We start from the raw sequence: 13,335 nt of genomic DNA on the forward strand, positions 1-13,335 counted from the left end.
ATCATTTGACTTTTAAAAATATTTGAAGCAGTGAATCTTACTTTGGAAGTTGAAACGATTCCTCTCTGAGGTTTTCTAGTTCTCAGAGGGGTGTTGCCCTTCAGTCTGGTTGCCTCAGATGTTGTTTCTGCTGAGAGCCACCCAAGTGCCGTGATTGTGACCACCAGAGGCAGCTTTGGCTGCTGCACCTCTCTCAGGCCTGTCCCGCAAACTCTGCTCCTTGGAGGTGAAACTGACCTTATACTGATGTTGCTGGTCGCTTTGGCAGAGTGGAAGAAGAAGCTGCCCAGAAGAACATGGCCCTCAAGAAGATCCGGGAGCTGGAATCTCAGATCTCGGAACTCCAGGAAGACCTGGAGTCTGAGCGTGCTTCCAGAAATAAAGCTGAGAAGCAGAAACGGGACCTTGGGGAAGAGCTAGAGGCGCTGAAAACAGAGTTGGAGGACACGCTGGATACCACAGCTGCCCAGCAGGAGCTCAGGTGTGCCCTGGGACCAAGTTCCTGGGGATGGGGAGGGCAGCCACGGGGGCCTTGGCTTGGAGACATGGACCCGGGGCCTCTGTGCGCGCGCGCACACACACACACACACACATACGTACACAAGCCCTGTGGCCCTGTTATGCACCAGCAGGCATGGAAGCTGCTGGTTCCTCAGTGGTTTCTCTCTACAGAGTAGAAAGCCTGTTGAAGAACCTGACTCAAAGTTGGGGGTGAGGCAAGGGTGGGCGTTAAAGCTGAAAAGCTACAGAAGCCTCTCGCAGTGCGTCTCTCAGGCTGGCCCATGGGATAGATGGTCAGGAGGAGCCGATGGGTAGAAAAGCTGCCTGGAGTGCCTGTGCCCTGGCCAGGCCTCTCTTTGGTCAGGGAAGAGCCCCAGGGACAGCCACGCTCCAGCACTCCCAGCCTCCACTCTGAGGGGATTTCTCTGTCCAGGTCGAAACGTGAGCAGGAAGTGAACATCCTGAAGAAGACCTTGGAGGAGGAGGCCAAGACCCACGAGGCCCAGATCCAGGAGATGAGGCAGAAGCACTCGCAGGCCGTGGAGGAGCTGGCGGAGCAGCTGGAGCAGACGAAGCGGGTGCGGAGCCTCCCTGAGACCGCAGCGGGAAGGCAGGGTTCCCCGTGCTGGGCCCACAGAATCCGAATCGGTCCTGCAGAGCAGCTGCAGGATCCAACTCAACTGCCTGGTTCTGAGGCCAGGCTCCCCGTCTTAGGGATTTTGTGACTTGTGCCTCAGTTTCCCTGTTCACAAGGGAAGACTATGATAGGTCTGTCTCATGTGGTTACGTGAGGGTGAAAACGTTACGTCGTTACTTTGAACATCAGACTTCAGACAGGCTTTATTGGAAGTCTAACTACAAACAATTATAGTTCCCCTCATTGCATCATAAATATTGCTAACATCTGCAACGCCAGTGCCGTGCCCTAGAACCTGGCCTCTACCCAGGGCAGAAGGCTGGGCAGGTATTATTTTAGAGATGGGGAAGCTGAGGTCCTAAGCAGTGAAGACAGGAGCCAAGTGTCACCCACCAGCCAAGAGAGAAGAGGACAAGACAGATGAGGCCTGAGTCTTCTGAGTCCAGGACTCAGGCGCATCGTCGTCAGGGCTGCAGAAGCAGCGATGTCTGGATCTAGAGTCCAGTGATGATAGACCAGCCAGCCTTGTGTCAGGAGGCCGCCACTCACGCCTTTGCTTTCTTCCCCGCCAGGTGAAAGCCAACCTCGAAAAGGCAAAGCAGACCCTGGAGAATGAGCGGGGGGAGCTGGCCAACGAGGTGAAGGTGCTGCTGCAGGGCAAAGGGGACTCGGAGCACAAGCGCAAGAAAGTGGAGGCGCAGCTGCAGGAGCTGCAGGTCAAGTTCAACGAGGGAGAGCGCGTGCGCACGGAGCTGGCCGACAAGGTCACCAAGCTGCAGGTGAGGCCTCCGCCGGGACCCTGGCGCGGGCAGTGGGCGCCAGCAGCAGTCGTGGCCCAGACCCCCAGGTGCATGTGTGCTCTGTGTCTCTCTCTCTTCTCAAACTGGCTCCTCAGACCCTCACGCTTCAGCTTGTGACTCAGGTCCAGCTTTACGTAAAGGAGCTGAGGTGGGGCAGGAGCGGTGGGGCTGGGTCCATGGTCCTTTGCGTCTCCCCGCCCGGTGCAGGTGGAGCTGGACAACGTGACCGGGCTTCTCAGCCAGTCCGACAGCAAGTCCAGCAAGCTCACCAAGGACTTCTCCGCGCTGGAGTCCCAGCTGCAGGACACTCAGGTAAGGGTGGTGCCAGGTTCCCAGAAGGTGAACTCCTCCAGGAAGGCCCCCGGGTCCACACGACATTAGCTCCAGAACCCATCGGACTGCCCATCCTCTCCTTCATCTCCTTCATCCTGTGGGTGGGTCTCTGCGTCCTTCTAGCTCCCATCAGGTCTTTATGTGGCCATCCATCTCCTAAATCAGCAGGACCAGCTCCTCTCTCTCCTCAAGGGTGTGGAGTTCCTGGGTTTCAGACACTGCTCTCCTGAGCGCCCACACCCCTCTCAACCTGCGAGTAGGAGCTGCTGCAGGAGGAGAACCGGCAGAAGCTGAGCCTGAGCACCAAGCTCAAGCAGGTGGAGGACGAGAAGAATTCCTTCCGGGAGCAGCTGGAGGAGGAGGAGGAGGCCAAGCACAACCTGGAGAAGCAGATCGCCACTCTCCATGCCCAGGTTTGGAGGCCTGGGGAACCGGCCCGACTCTGCAGGCTGGGGAGCTGCTGGCCGGGCACTGGCCTGGGTACTGCAGGACAGCCCTGCCCACTGGGCCAGCCCATTGCTGCTCTCCCCAGGGAGGCCCCCCTGCTCTCCACATCAGGGCTCTCAGCCTGAGTCCCTAGGAGAGGGATCCAGGGATCTGTGGACTTAGATGGGGGACACCACTGTTTTCACTATTTTACACCTTTATTTTCACCAGTCTTTAGCTGAAATTCAGCATTGTTTCCATTGTGGATGTAGGCAGCAAACCACGGTGGTGGCAGTCCCTGCACCCTCGTCACCTGTAGAAATGGCCAGTGACCCTGTCAGGGTTGCAGCCGAGCTCCTTGGCCTCGTGGTTCCCAGGCCTGCGCTGAGTTTGCCGTCTGATGTGCTACCTAGCAGCGTGTGGCTTCCCGAGCCACGGTTTTTTAGAATATGTGAACACTGCATTTTTCTGTACTGGTTGCCTTGGTGATCCCATATGTTTATTTAATGCCTGTTAAAACATTGTCATGAGAAGGAGTCCCTAGGCCTCTCTAGACTGCCAAGGGGTCCGTAGCCTAATATGTATTCAGAGCTCCTGCTCTAGATCCTATCTTGGGCCTCCATGTGCCAGGCCAGAAGGCCTGAGCCAGCTCGGGAAGGGCTGGGAGTCCATTCCACAGTCAGGGTGGGAGCAGCCCGTGAGTGTGCGGGATTGCAGGTTTATCTCCAAGTGCAAGGATGGGGCTGGGTGATGGGGACCCCGCAGACATCGCTACAGGGCACTGGCCCTGCTCTCTGGGAGCGGTCTCCGTAGAGCGAGAGGCTTGGTGTGGATGAGGGCTGGGAGCCCCCACAGCGGGCCTGGGGATCAGCCTCCCCCGGGCTTCACATCGTTGACTGATGCCCCTTTGCAGAAGCTCCATTTGTCTCGCCCCCGTGGAGAGGGAAGTGACTGGGGGAGGTGGTTTCATAACTGGGCGGATCCCTGGTGCCCCTTCCGCGGTGAGGCAGGCAGGCTCCCAGCTGTCCCAGGGACAGGTGTGCCATCTGAGCAGGTGCCATCTCGGGCGTCTGCTTACTCCTGGCTCCTGCCCAGGTGGCCGACATGAAGAAGAAGATGGAGGACAGTGTAGGGTGCCTGGAAACCGCTGAGGAGGTGAAGAGGAAGCTCCAGAAGGACCTGGAGGGCCTGAGCCAGCGACACGAGGAGAAGGTGGCCGCCTACGACAAGCTGGAGAAGACCAAGACGCGGCTGCAGCAGGAGCTGGATGACCTGCTGGTGGACCTGGACCATCAACGCCAGAGCGCGTGCAACCTGGAGAAGAAGCAGAAGAAGTTTGACCAGGTGTGTGGCCACTGGCTCCATCCTTTGTATTTCTTCTTCCAGCACCGAGTCCAAGACGAAGGGCCCGTCAGAGAAAGCCTGGGCTCCCTCAGGGTCTTGCCGGGGAGGGCCGTGCGGGGCAGCGCTTAGAGGCCCCCCCCGGTCTGTGGCTTGTGGAGGGGCCCGGGGAGAAGGCCGGTGGAAGAGGGTGTCTTCACGCGATGGGTTGAGGAGTGATTTTTCCTCTGTGGTTTTTTACGTTTTTCAGATTTTCCATAATTAAGTGGTTTGACTGTCTTTTAAACAATTTATTTATGCATTCATATCGCTTCCTTTTCCAAAATATCAGAGGGCAGCTGAGGGGGATGCGGACTCGGGGGCGGGACAGAACAGTGGAAGACACCGGGCAGCCCACCGTGTTTCGCGGGGAAAGATGGAGTGAACACAGCCACACCCCGTCGTTCTCCTGTTGTCTTTGGTTGCTTTGTGCTGTGGTAGTGGGGTTGAGCCATTGCTGCAGAGACCGTAGGACCTGCATGCTCTAAAGAATGTACTATCTGGCCCTTTAGGAAATGGTCAGCCACCCATGGAATAATTAAGGTTTGGGCCAAAAGGAAGGGAAGGTGGGGAAATAGGATAGAGCCAGGTGGGTGCACACAGAGAACAGATGCCAGGGCACAGAAGCTTTCGTTAGAGGAGACCACAAATGGGGTTCAGGCTTCCTGGCAGCCAGCTTGGCATTCACTCCGTGAAAAATGCCAACCAAATGCCAACTTTGGTTCAGGAGAACCAAAGCTCTTACAGGTTTGGAGGGCTCTCATGGAAGGGACAGCATGCCATAAAGGGTCACGATTAGTAAGTGATGAAAATTAAACAGATGTTACGACATGGCGTTCGCAGTAGTGCCTGCCCCAGTCAGCAGTCATCCTGTCATGAGGATGCACAGAACTGTGTGTGTTGTCCCGGGCACAGCCCCGGGCCTGTGCTTCCTAGACCTGCTCCTCTCCGCCGTGGCCTCTGGGCTCCTCGTTCCCCAGGGAGCTTAGGCCCAGCTGCTCTGCCCTGCCGGGGGCCGTAGCTCTGAGCCTGTGGTGCTGAGCCTCATGGTGCCCACTTATTTCCCAGCTCCTGGCAGAGGAGAAGACCATCTCTGCCAAGTACGCAGAGGAGCGCGACCGGGCTGAGGCGGAGGCCCGAGAGAAGGAGACCAAGGCGCTGTCGCTGGCCCGGGCCCTGGAGGAAGCCATGGAGCAGAAGGCGGAGCTGGAGCGGCTCAACAAGCAGTTCCGCACGGAGATGGAGGACCTCATGAGCTCCAAGGACGACGTGGGCAAGAGCGTGAGTGCTGGACCTGGCAGCCAGGTCTTGGGAGGGGCCCGAGTGGGGTCATCACAGAGGGTCGGTGTGTGCACAGACTCCGGGTCTCACAGACCCAGGTACCTGCCAGTCCCTTTGCTCCTGACTTGGGTTCTCTGGGGCTCAGGTCCACGAGCTGGAGAAGTCCAAGCGGGCCCTGGAGCAGCAGGTGGAGGAGATGAAGACGCAACTGGAAGAGCTGGAGGATGAGCTGCAGGCCACTGAAGACGCCAAACTGCGGCTGGAGGTCAACCTGCAGGCCATGAAGGCCCAGTTCGAGCGGGATCTGCAGGGTCGGGACGAGCAGAGCGAGGAGAAGAAGAAGCAGCTGGTCAGACAGGTGTGCATGGCCTCCTGCTACCCCACGGGTGCCCAAGGCTGCCCTGTTCTCTCCTTCCACTTGGATTATGTTAGGGCCCCTTGACCACGGCTCCCCTCCCATATCCCTTCTTTCCAGCCCCCTGTCTCGGGGTTCAGTGACTCACCTTCTTAGAGTTCTTATGGTCAGTAATCCCCACTGGCCCCCCAAGGCCCCATGGATCCTGCAGAACTGGCCTGAGGCTCCTGAGTTCAGAGCTAGGGCAGGGTCTCTGAGTGAGTCCAGCTTCCCAAGCTGTTGATTTTCCTTTCCCCAGGTGCGGGAGATGGAGGCAGAGCTGGAGGATGAGAGGAAGCAGCGCTCGATGGCAGTGGCTGCCCGGAAGAAGCTGGAGATGGACCTGAAGGACCTGGAGGCTCATATCGACTCAGCCAACAAGAACCGGGAGGAAGCCATCAAACAGCTGCGGAAGCTGCAGGTGAGGGCAGGCGGGGCCCAGGTGAAGGCGGGCGGGGCCTGACCCAGCCAACTACATGTGAAGGCCCAGGGCCTGGGGCGGGAACCTGGCAGGGTGGCGCCTCCTCCAGCCCCATCTCACTGACAGAGACTCAGAGGCTCGGAGGTGAGTGGAAACATGATAGTCCAACAGCAAACTTGCAAAACGGTGAATGACTGAGTACATAAAACACGGAAGCAAACAAGTACAAGCCTAGACATGGGTGGAGTTCGAGAAGGTCTCACTTAATGCAGACTTCCAGAATCAGCCGGGTCCTGACACCCTCCAGCCTTCTGGGCTCTGGGGTGATGGTTCTGAGCAGCAGCCCAGAGTATGGGACACATACTTGGAAATCTTTACCTCACCAATAATTAAAGAATAATTGACACGTAAAAACAGCTCTGATACACCATATCATGTAACAAGAATAACCTTAGTTTAAAAAACAATTTTTTTAAGTGTAAAAAAAAGACCCACAAAAACTTAAAAACCTCTCTGTGGTCAAGGTTGTGGGCATAGATACTCTGATTGCTGGTGGCATTTTTTTTATTGGCGTGGTCGGTTTGGGGAATCTCAATTTAGGATTTATCTGCAAAAGGAAAAAAAGGCTATTTGACAAAGATCTTTAGTGTTAAATAACAGGAGAATAACAAAAGGAAAGGTGTTTCCTGCCTGTGGTGGGGACGGCCCGGTAGGCTGGGCACTGGTTTTGAGGAGCAGGTGCACATTAGGGGTGGCACCGTGGGCACCGGCTTCCGGCCCACAGGAGGGGACAGAAAGTAGAAATGAAGCTCAGCTTGGGCTCACGTCCACGGTGACCAACACTGTCAAAGTGTGCATTATGGGGTGGGTCATAGAGATGTTCATCTTTAGTCGCCTTTTCGCCCTGTCACCACGGTTAGTTGGTTAAATAAAGCATCGAGCGGAGCACCAGCCTTGAGCCCTGTTGGCGAGGTGACCCACGAGGGTGGGGGTGGAGGGCCAAGGAGCTGAGTGAGGTGCCAAGCCTCTGTCCCCACCCCAGGCCCAGATGAAGGACTGCATGCGTGAGCTGGATGACACCCGCGCCTCCCGTGAGGAGATCCTGGCCCAGGCCAAAGAGAACGAGAAGAAGCTGAAGAGCATGGAGGCTGAGATGATCCAGTTGCAGGAGGTGGGTGGGGCTGCGGTGGAGAGTGGCACCGCTGCCCTGCAGCCAGCAGGTGGCAGCATGGGGCCTTCAGTTGAGGACAGGGCTAGGGTCCGACTGGGCTCCAGGATTTGGCTGGGGATGGCTCTCATGTTACAAACGATTCCCTCCAGGGTTCCGTTACATAGCGGGGCTCCCTGGTACGATGAGAGTGTGTGTGTGTGAAACTGGCATCCCTCACATGAGATGAGGCTTTGTGGCTGCCACCACCTCCTGCTATGAATGGTGCCTGGTGAGAAGGGGTCTGGGCGTCCCCTCGGCCACCCTGCCCGTCGCACCTGAGCCCGTCCTGAAGTGTTTCCCGGGTCTGGAGGGTGCCCTGCAGTGTGATGTGCTGGCTGTGAGTGCCACCAGGGTGTAGCCATCTGCCTGTGGCCTCCGGAGCTGACTCCGGGCTCTGGCTGACCCAAACAGGGAGGGGCCGCACCGAGTGGCTCTGTCCACGTGGTCTCCCTGGTTAGGCCAGGACACTTCTTATTGCCACACCCTGGCACCTGGCTTGATTCCTAGCACTTAAATGTAAGAGTTTTAGAAACATATGGTGCTTGAGCTATGACTGCAGGGGGGCACCAGCCTGTGAGCTAGAGGGTTTCTGGAGGAAGGGCTTCATGGGGGAGGTGGGCCTGGGGAAGGGCTTGAGAGGAGGGTGCCCGGGGCTGGGAAGGATGGTCTTGCAGGGCTGTGGCTGCCTTCAGGTTACACTCTGGGTCTTTGTGGCAGGAACTGGCAGCCGCGGAGCGTGCCAAGCGCCAGGCCCAGCAAGAGCGGGATGAGCTGGCTGATGAGATCGCCAACAGCAGTGGCAAAGGGTGAGCTGAGTGAGGGGACAGAATTGAAGAGGACCAGGTGTGCCCCCGGGGTAGGCCCCTCACTTCTCCCGCCCACCCTGCAGAGCCCTGGCGTTGGAGGAGAAGCGGCGTCTGGAGGCCCGCATCGCCCAGCTGGAGGAGGAGCTGGAGGAGGAGCAGGGCAACACGGAGCTCATCAACGACCGGCTGAAGAAGGCCAACCTGCAGGTGGGTGCCAGGCTTTCTCCCACCCTGGGCTCGAGCCACCACAGCAGAGCTGGCCTCAGACCCAGCCGGCAGAAGCACAGGCCAAGTGCCAGCTGCTCCCCGGGTGCTTACGGGAACATGTCCAGGCACCCGGACGTGAAAGATCCTCCTCTGGCTTCTGTGTTGGGTGTTCAGAAGTTTCTAATCCTCCCTCTTCTGGGAGACCCAAGACTCTGGACCCCAAGGGTTTGGTGAGATCCTGCTGCCACCTTCCTCCGGCCCTGCGCGTGCCATCCCGCCAGGGCCCCAGCCCTTCCCGAGGTCACTGGCCGTCCTCCTGCAGATCGACCAGATCAACACCGACCTGAACCTGGAGCGCAGCCACGCCCAGAAGAACGAGAATGCTCGGCAGCAGCTGGAGCGCCAGAACAAGGAGCTCAAGGTCAAGCTGCAGGAGATGGAGGGCACTGTCAAGTCCAAGTACAAGGCCTCCATCACTGCCCTCGAGGCCAAGATTGCACAGCTGGAGGAGCAGCTGGACAACGAGACCAAGTGCGTGCCCCTGACCCAGCCCAGCCCCAGCCGTCCTGCCCAAAACTCCAGCCCCGCTGCAGTCCTGCCCAAATCTGGGCCACAACCAGCCCTCTGTCTCCTGAGTCCTGGGGGCTGTTTCCCTCCCTCCTGATGGGGCCCTCATCCCTTCCACAGGGTGGGTGGTTGGGGGAGCTTGTGGGGTTTGAATGGGATTCTCTGTTCTACCTCTAAAGCCAGGAGCTTTGGTGACTGTCTCTGAGGGTGAATCAGAGCAGGAGGTAGGGGGGGTCCTGCCCACCAGGACAGTTGTTCTGTGGGCTCAGCAGGACTGAGACTTCCTTGGAGGGAATGGGGGTTATGCCAGGCCCCCAAACCTCTTTTCCAGTTACACAGATGCCCTTTGAGGTGTGTCACTTCCCTTACCTGCGCCCGTTTCCCCATCTGTAAATGGGGCTTTTTGCAGTGCCCGTCGTAAGAAGCCGGGCACACACAGGTGTCCAGCAAAGGCCTCCCTAGGTGATCCCTAGATGCCAGTGAGGCCCGGGGAATGGGTGGTCCATGTTAGGGTTTGTTGGCTGGACCCTCTGAAGGAGGGTGTTCCCTCTGAGCCACCTTGTCTGTCATGCAGGGAGCGCCAGGCAGCCTGCAAACAGGTGCGTCGGACGGAGAAGAAGCTGAAGGATGTGCTGCTGCAGGTGGATGATGAGCGGAGGAACGCCGAGCAGTACAAGGACCAGGTGCGGGCGCTGGTGGGGCAGTGAGAAGGGCAGCCGGGCTGGGCAGCACATGGGGCAACAGGCAGGGCAGTGGGGCTGGCTGGCTGCACGCCCAGAGCCCCTAACCAGGGCCACGGGCCACACGTCCATCTCCACAGGCCGACAAGGCATCCACCCGCCTGAAGCAGCTCAAGCGGCAGCTGGAGGAGGCCGAAGAGGAGGCCCAGCGGGCCAACGCCTCCCGCCGGAAACTGCAGCGCGAGCTGGAGGACGCCACCGAGACGGCCGATGCCATGAACCGCGAGGTCAGCTCCCTCAAGAACAAGCTCAGGTGAGCCCCCACCGCCCAACCCACCCCTTTGCCTCGGCACTTCTCTCCAAAGGTAGCTTGTTCCTCAACCAGAGCCCACAAGCAAAGCACAAATGACACCAAGAAAGGACTGCACAAAGCAATCTCTGCCCCTTCTGGCTTCTCGCCTTTGAGGCTCCAGCTTAGTGTTTTGAACACACAGTAAATTCTAGGCAGTTTATTCCTAGCCTGTCCTGAGAGTCTGTTGTCTTTTGAATTGGAAGTTGCTTGAGGCCACCTGGCCCAGTCCTGGCACGTATTAGGTGCCTCATAAATATCTACAAAACGAATACGGGCCTCATAAACAGTGTCTACAGAGGTTAAAAAGGCTCCTTTGCATTTCCCAGGGAGTGTTAACACTCAAGTAGTGAATTACCTCTTTCTCATGAGGATCTTGTTTTTTTTTTTTTTTTTGAGATGGATTTTCGCACTTGTTGCCCAGACTGGAGTGCAGTGGTGCAGTCTCGGCTCACTGCAACCTCCTCCTGGGTTCAAGTGATTGTCCTCCCTCGGCCTCTGGAGTAGCGAGATTACAGGCATGCACCACCATGCCCGGCTGATTTTTGTATTTTTAGTAGAGATGGGGTTTCACCATGTTGGTCAGGCTGGTCTCAAACTCCTGACCTCAGGTGACCCCCCGGCTTCAGCCTCCCAAAGTGCTGAAATTATAAGCGTGAGCCACTGCGCCAGGCCTTCATGGCGCTCCTTTTTTAAGCATAAGTAGTCAGTATTAGATATGCATTTTCTGCCATGTGGTAGAAAGAGGGTGCCCGGCTTTGTACTCTGTGTGAACAAGCACACCTGTTTACCTGTCTTGGTTTCATCGGTTTTATAGAAGTTGCAACAGAGAGTGGTATTGTACACTTTTGTGCCTTTCCTGTTGTAATTGGTCCTGTTGCCTGAACTGTTTTTGTGCTACGGTTGTGTGTGAAGATGTCTGACACCTAAACATTTTGCGGGAAGCTTTGCCTGCTTTCCTGAGAGCGGTCCTATCCAGCTCACCTGTGGCTCCCAAGGCTCCGCCTTGCTTCTTCCTGGTGGGAGCAGCCAGGCGCCTGGTTTCCCTCTCGAATTCACTTTGAGATGTGTGTGCTGTGCTGCGGCCGCCCCTGGCCTGTCCCTGCCCACTGACCCTCTGCCTCTGCCTCTGCCCCCAGGCGCGGGGACCTGCCGTTTGTCATGCCCCGCCGAATGGCCCGGAAAGGCGCCGGCGATGGTTCTGACGAGGAGGTGGATGGCAAAGCGGATGGGGCTGAGGCCAAACCTGCCGAATAAGCCTCTTCTCCTGCAGCCTGAGATGGATGGACAGACGGACACCACAGCCTCCTCTTCCCAGACCCTGCAGCAGGCCTCTCCCCACCTTCTTGGGTCTGCTGTGAACGCGCCTCCCCCTGCCCTCAGCCCCGTCCCCCCATCCTGTTTCCCTCCAGGCGTTGTTGAGGGCATTTGGCTTCCTCTGCTGCATCCCCTTCCAGCTCCCTCCGCCGCTCAGAATCTGATACCAAAGAGACAGGGCCCGGGCCCGGGCAGAGAGCGACCAGCAGGCTCCTCAGCCCTCTCTTGCCAAAAAGCACAAGATGTTGAGGCGAGGAGGGCAGGCCCCCGGGGAGGGGCCAGAGTTTTCTATGAATCTATTTTTCTTCAGACTGAAGGCGTTTTGGTAGTCGGACCCCGCGCAGTCGTCAGCCTCCCTGACCTCTGCCACCAGCGCCCCCACTCCTCGTTTCTTTGCTGTTGGCAATCACACGTGGTGACCTCACACACCTCTGCCCCTTGGGCCTCCCACTCCCGTGGCTCTGGGCGGTCCGGAAGGAGCAGGCCCTGGGGCTCCACCTCTGTGCAGGGCACAGAATGCTGGGGTGGGGGGAGGAGTGGATTCCTCCCCACCCTGTCCCGGGCAGCGCCACTGTCCACTGTCTCCCTCCCGATTCTAAAATGTCTCAAGTGCAATGCCCCCTCCCCTCCTTTACCGAGGACAGCCTGCCTCTGCCACAGCAAGGCTGTCGGGTCAAACTGGAAAGGCCAGCAGCCTTCCAGTGGCTTCTCCCAACACTTTTGGGGACCAAATATATTTAATGGTTAAGGGACTTGTCCCAAGTATGACAGCCAGAGCGTTAGAGGGGCCAGCAGCCCTCCCAGGCGATCTTGTGTCTACTCTAGGACTGGGCCCGAGGGTAGTTTACCTGCACCGTTGACTCAGTATAGTTTAAAAACCTGCCACCTGCACAGATATTTTTGAAAGCAAAACAAGGTTTTCTTTTTTTCCCCTTTCTCGTAATAAATGATAAAATTCTGAGTCTTTCTCACTGCCTTTGTTTATAAGAGAGTTAGCTCGTCCTCACTGGTCTACACTGGTTGCCGAATTTGTATTCCTAACTTTTGTATATGCTGCATTGAGACTTACGGCAAGAAGGCATTTTTTTTTTTTTTTTAAAGGAAACAAACTCTGAAATCATGAAGCGATATAAAAGCTGCGTAATGCCTACAAAGCTCTGAATTCAGGTCCCAGTTGCTGTCACAAAGGAGTGAGTGAAACTCTCACCCCACCCCTTTTTTATATAATAAAAGTGCCTTAGCATGTGTTGCAGCTGTCACCACTACAGTAAGCTGGTTTACAGATGATTTCCACTGAGCATCACAATAAAGAGAACCATGTGCTACGAGCCGTGTCTGTAGCGTTTGTCTGCATCCAGGGGGCCCTGGACAGGACTGGGCCTGGCTTCTGCAGCCAGTGCCAGCTCTGCATCGTCAGGGAGCCAGGCTGGCTGAGGCGGAGGCTGGGCTAGCTGTGGGCGATTGTGCAGAAAAGATAAGATGGAAAGGTGTGCTAGGCCATATCCAAGGAAGCTAAGAGCATCTTAGAAACCTTGGTTCAAGGCCGGGTATGGTGGCTCACGCCTGTAATCCCAGCACTTGGGAGGCTGAGGCCGAGGGATCACCTGAGATCAGGAGTTCAAGACCAGCCTGGCCAACATGGCGAAATCCTATCTCTACTAAAAATACAAAAAAATTAGCTGGGCGTGGTGGTGCGTGCCTGTAATCCCAACTACTCTGGAGGCCGAGGCAGGAGAATCGCTTGAACCCGGGAGGCAGAGGTTGCAGTGAGCGGAGATTTGTGGCACTGCACTCCAACCTGGGCGACAGAGTGAGGCTCTGTCTCAAAAAAATAAATAAATAAAAAATAATTTGAAAAAAGTGGACACTATCTGGGTCAGCTTAAGGAGGTGGCTACTTTTTGGCAAAACAGCTGCATGCACATTCCCTGGCCGTTAGCTTGCTATGTGCCACCCTGGCCTGTCACCCTGGACAAGTCACTCCCTTCCCGGCTAGCTTCCTTGTCTATTAAGTAAAGTACACTGGA

At 56.9% G+C, this 13,335-nt stretch overlaps 1 protein-coding gene across 2 annotated transcripts in view; it reads left to right on the forward strand.

Annotated features, from left to right (window-relative positions):
* The window catches only part of MYH9 (myosin, heavy chain 9, non-muscle), a 107,012-nt gene extending 94,378 nt beyond the window's left edge, over positions 1 to 12,634 (forward strand). For both annotated transcript variants that reach the window (XM_011964318.1, XM_011964319.1), the window contains 16 exons: positions 269 to 481; positions 935 to 1,079; positions 1,711 to 1,917; positions 2,146 to 2,250; positions 2,532 to 2,684; positions 3,793 to 4,041; positions 5,146 to 5,358; positions 5,504 to 5,716; positions 6,012 to 6,173; positions 7,216 to 7,344; positions 8,101 to 8,189; positions 8,273 to 8,396; positions 8,719 to 8,927; positions 9,538 to 9,646; positions 9,784 to 9,956; positions 11,132 to 12,634. In XM_011964318.1, coding sequence (XP_011819708.1) covers positions 269 to 481; positions 935 to 1,079; positions 1,711 to 1,917; positions 2,146 to 2,250; positions 2,532 to 2,684; positions 3,793 to 4,041; positions 5,146 to 5,358; positions 5,504 to 5,716; positions 6,012 to 6,173; positions 7,216 to 7,344; positions 8,101 to 8,189; positions 8,273 to 8,396; positions 8,719 to 8,927; positions 9,538 to 9,646; positions 9,784 to 9,956; positions 11,132 to 11,249 — 2,611 coding nt within the window. In that variant the 3' untranslated portion in view covers positions 11,250 to 12,634. The remainder of the gene's footprint in view (positions 1 to 268; positions 482 to 934; positions 1,080 to 1,710; positions 1,918 to 2,145; positions 2,251 to 2,531; positions 2,685 to 3,792; positions 4,042 to 5,145; positions 5,359 to 5,503; positions 5,717 to 6,011; positions 6,174 to 7,215; positions 7,345 to 8,100; positions 8,190 to 8,272; positions 8,397 to 8,718; positions 8,928 to 9,537; positions 9,647 to 9,783; positions 9,957 to 11,131) is intronic.
* The last annotated feature ends 701 nt before the right edge of the window (positions 12,635 to 13,335 follow it).

Source organism: Colobus angolensis, unplaced genomic scaffold (assembly GCF_000951035.1).
Source record: "Colobus angolensis palliatus isolate OR3802 unplaced genomic scaffold, Cang.pa_1.0 Scaffold65, whole genome shotgun sequence".
Classification (NCBI taxonomy): domain Eukaryota; kingdom Metazoa; phylum Chordata; class Mammalia; order Primates; family Cercopithecidae; genus Colobus; species Colobus angolensis.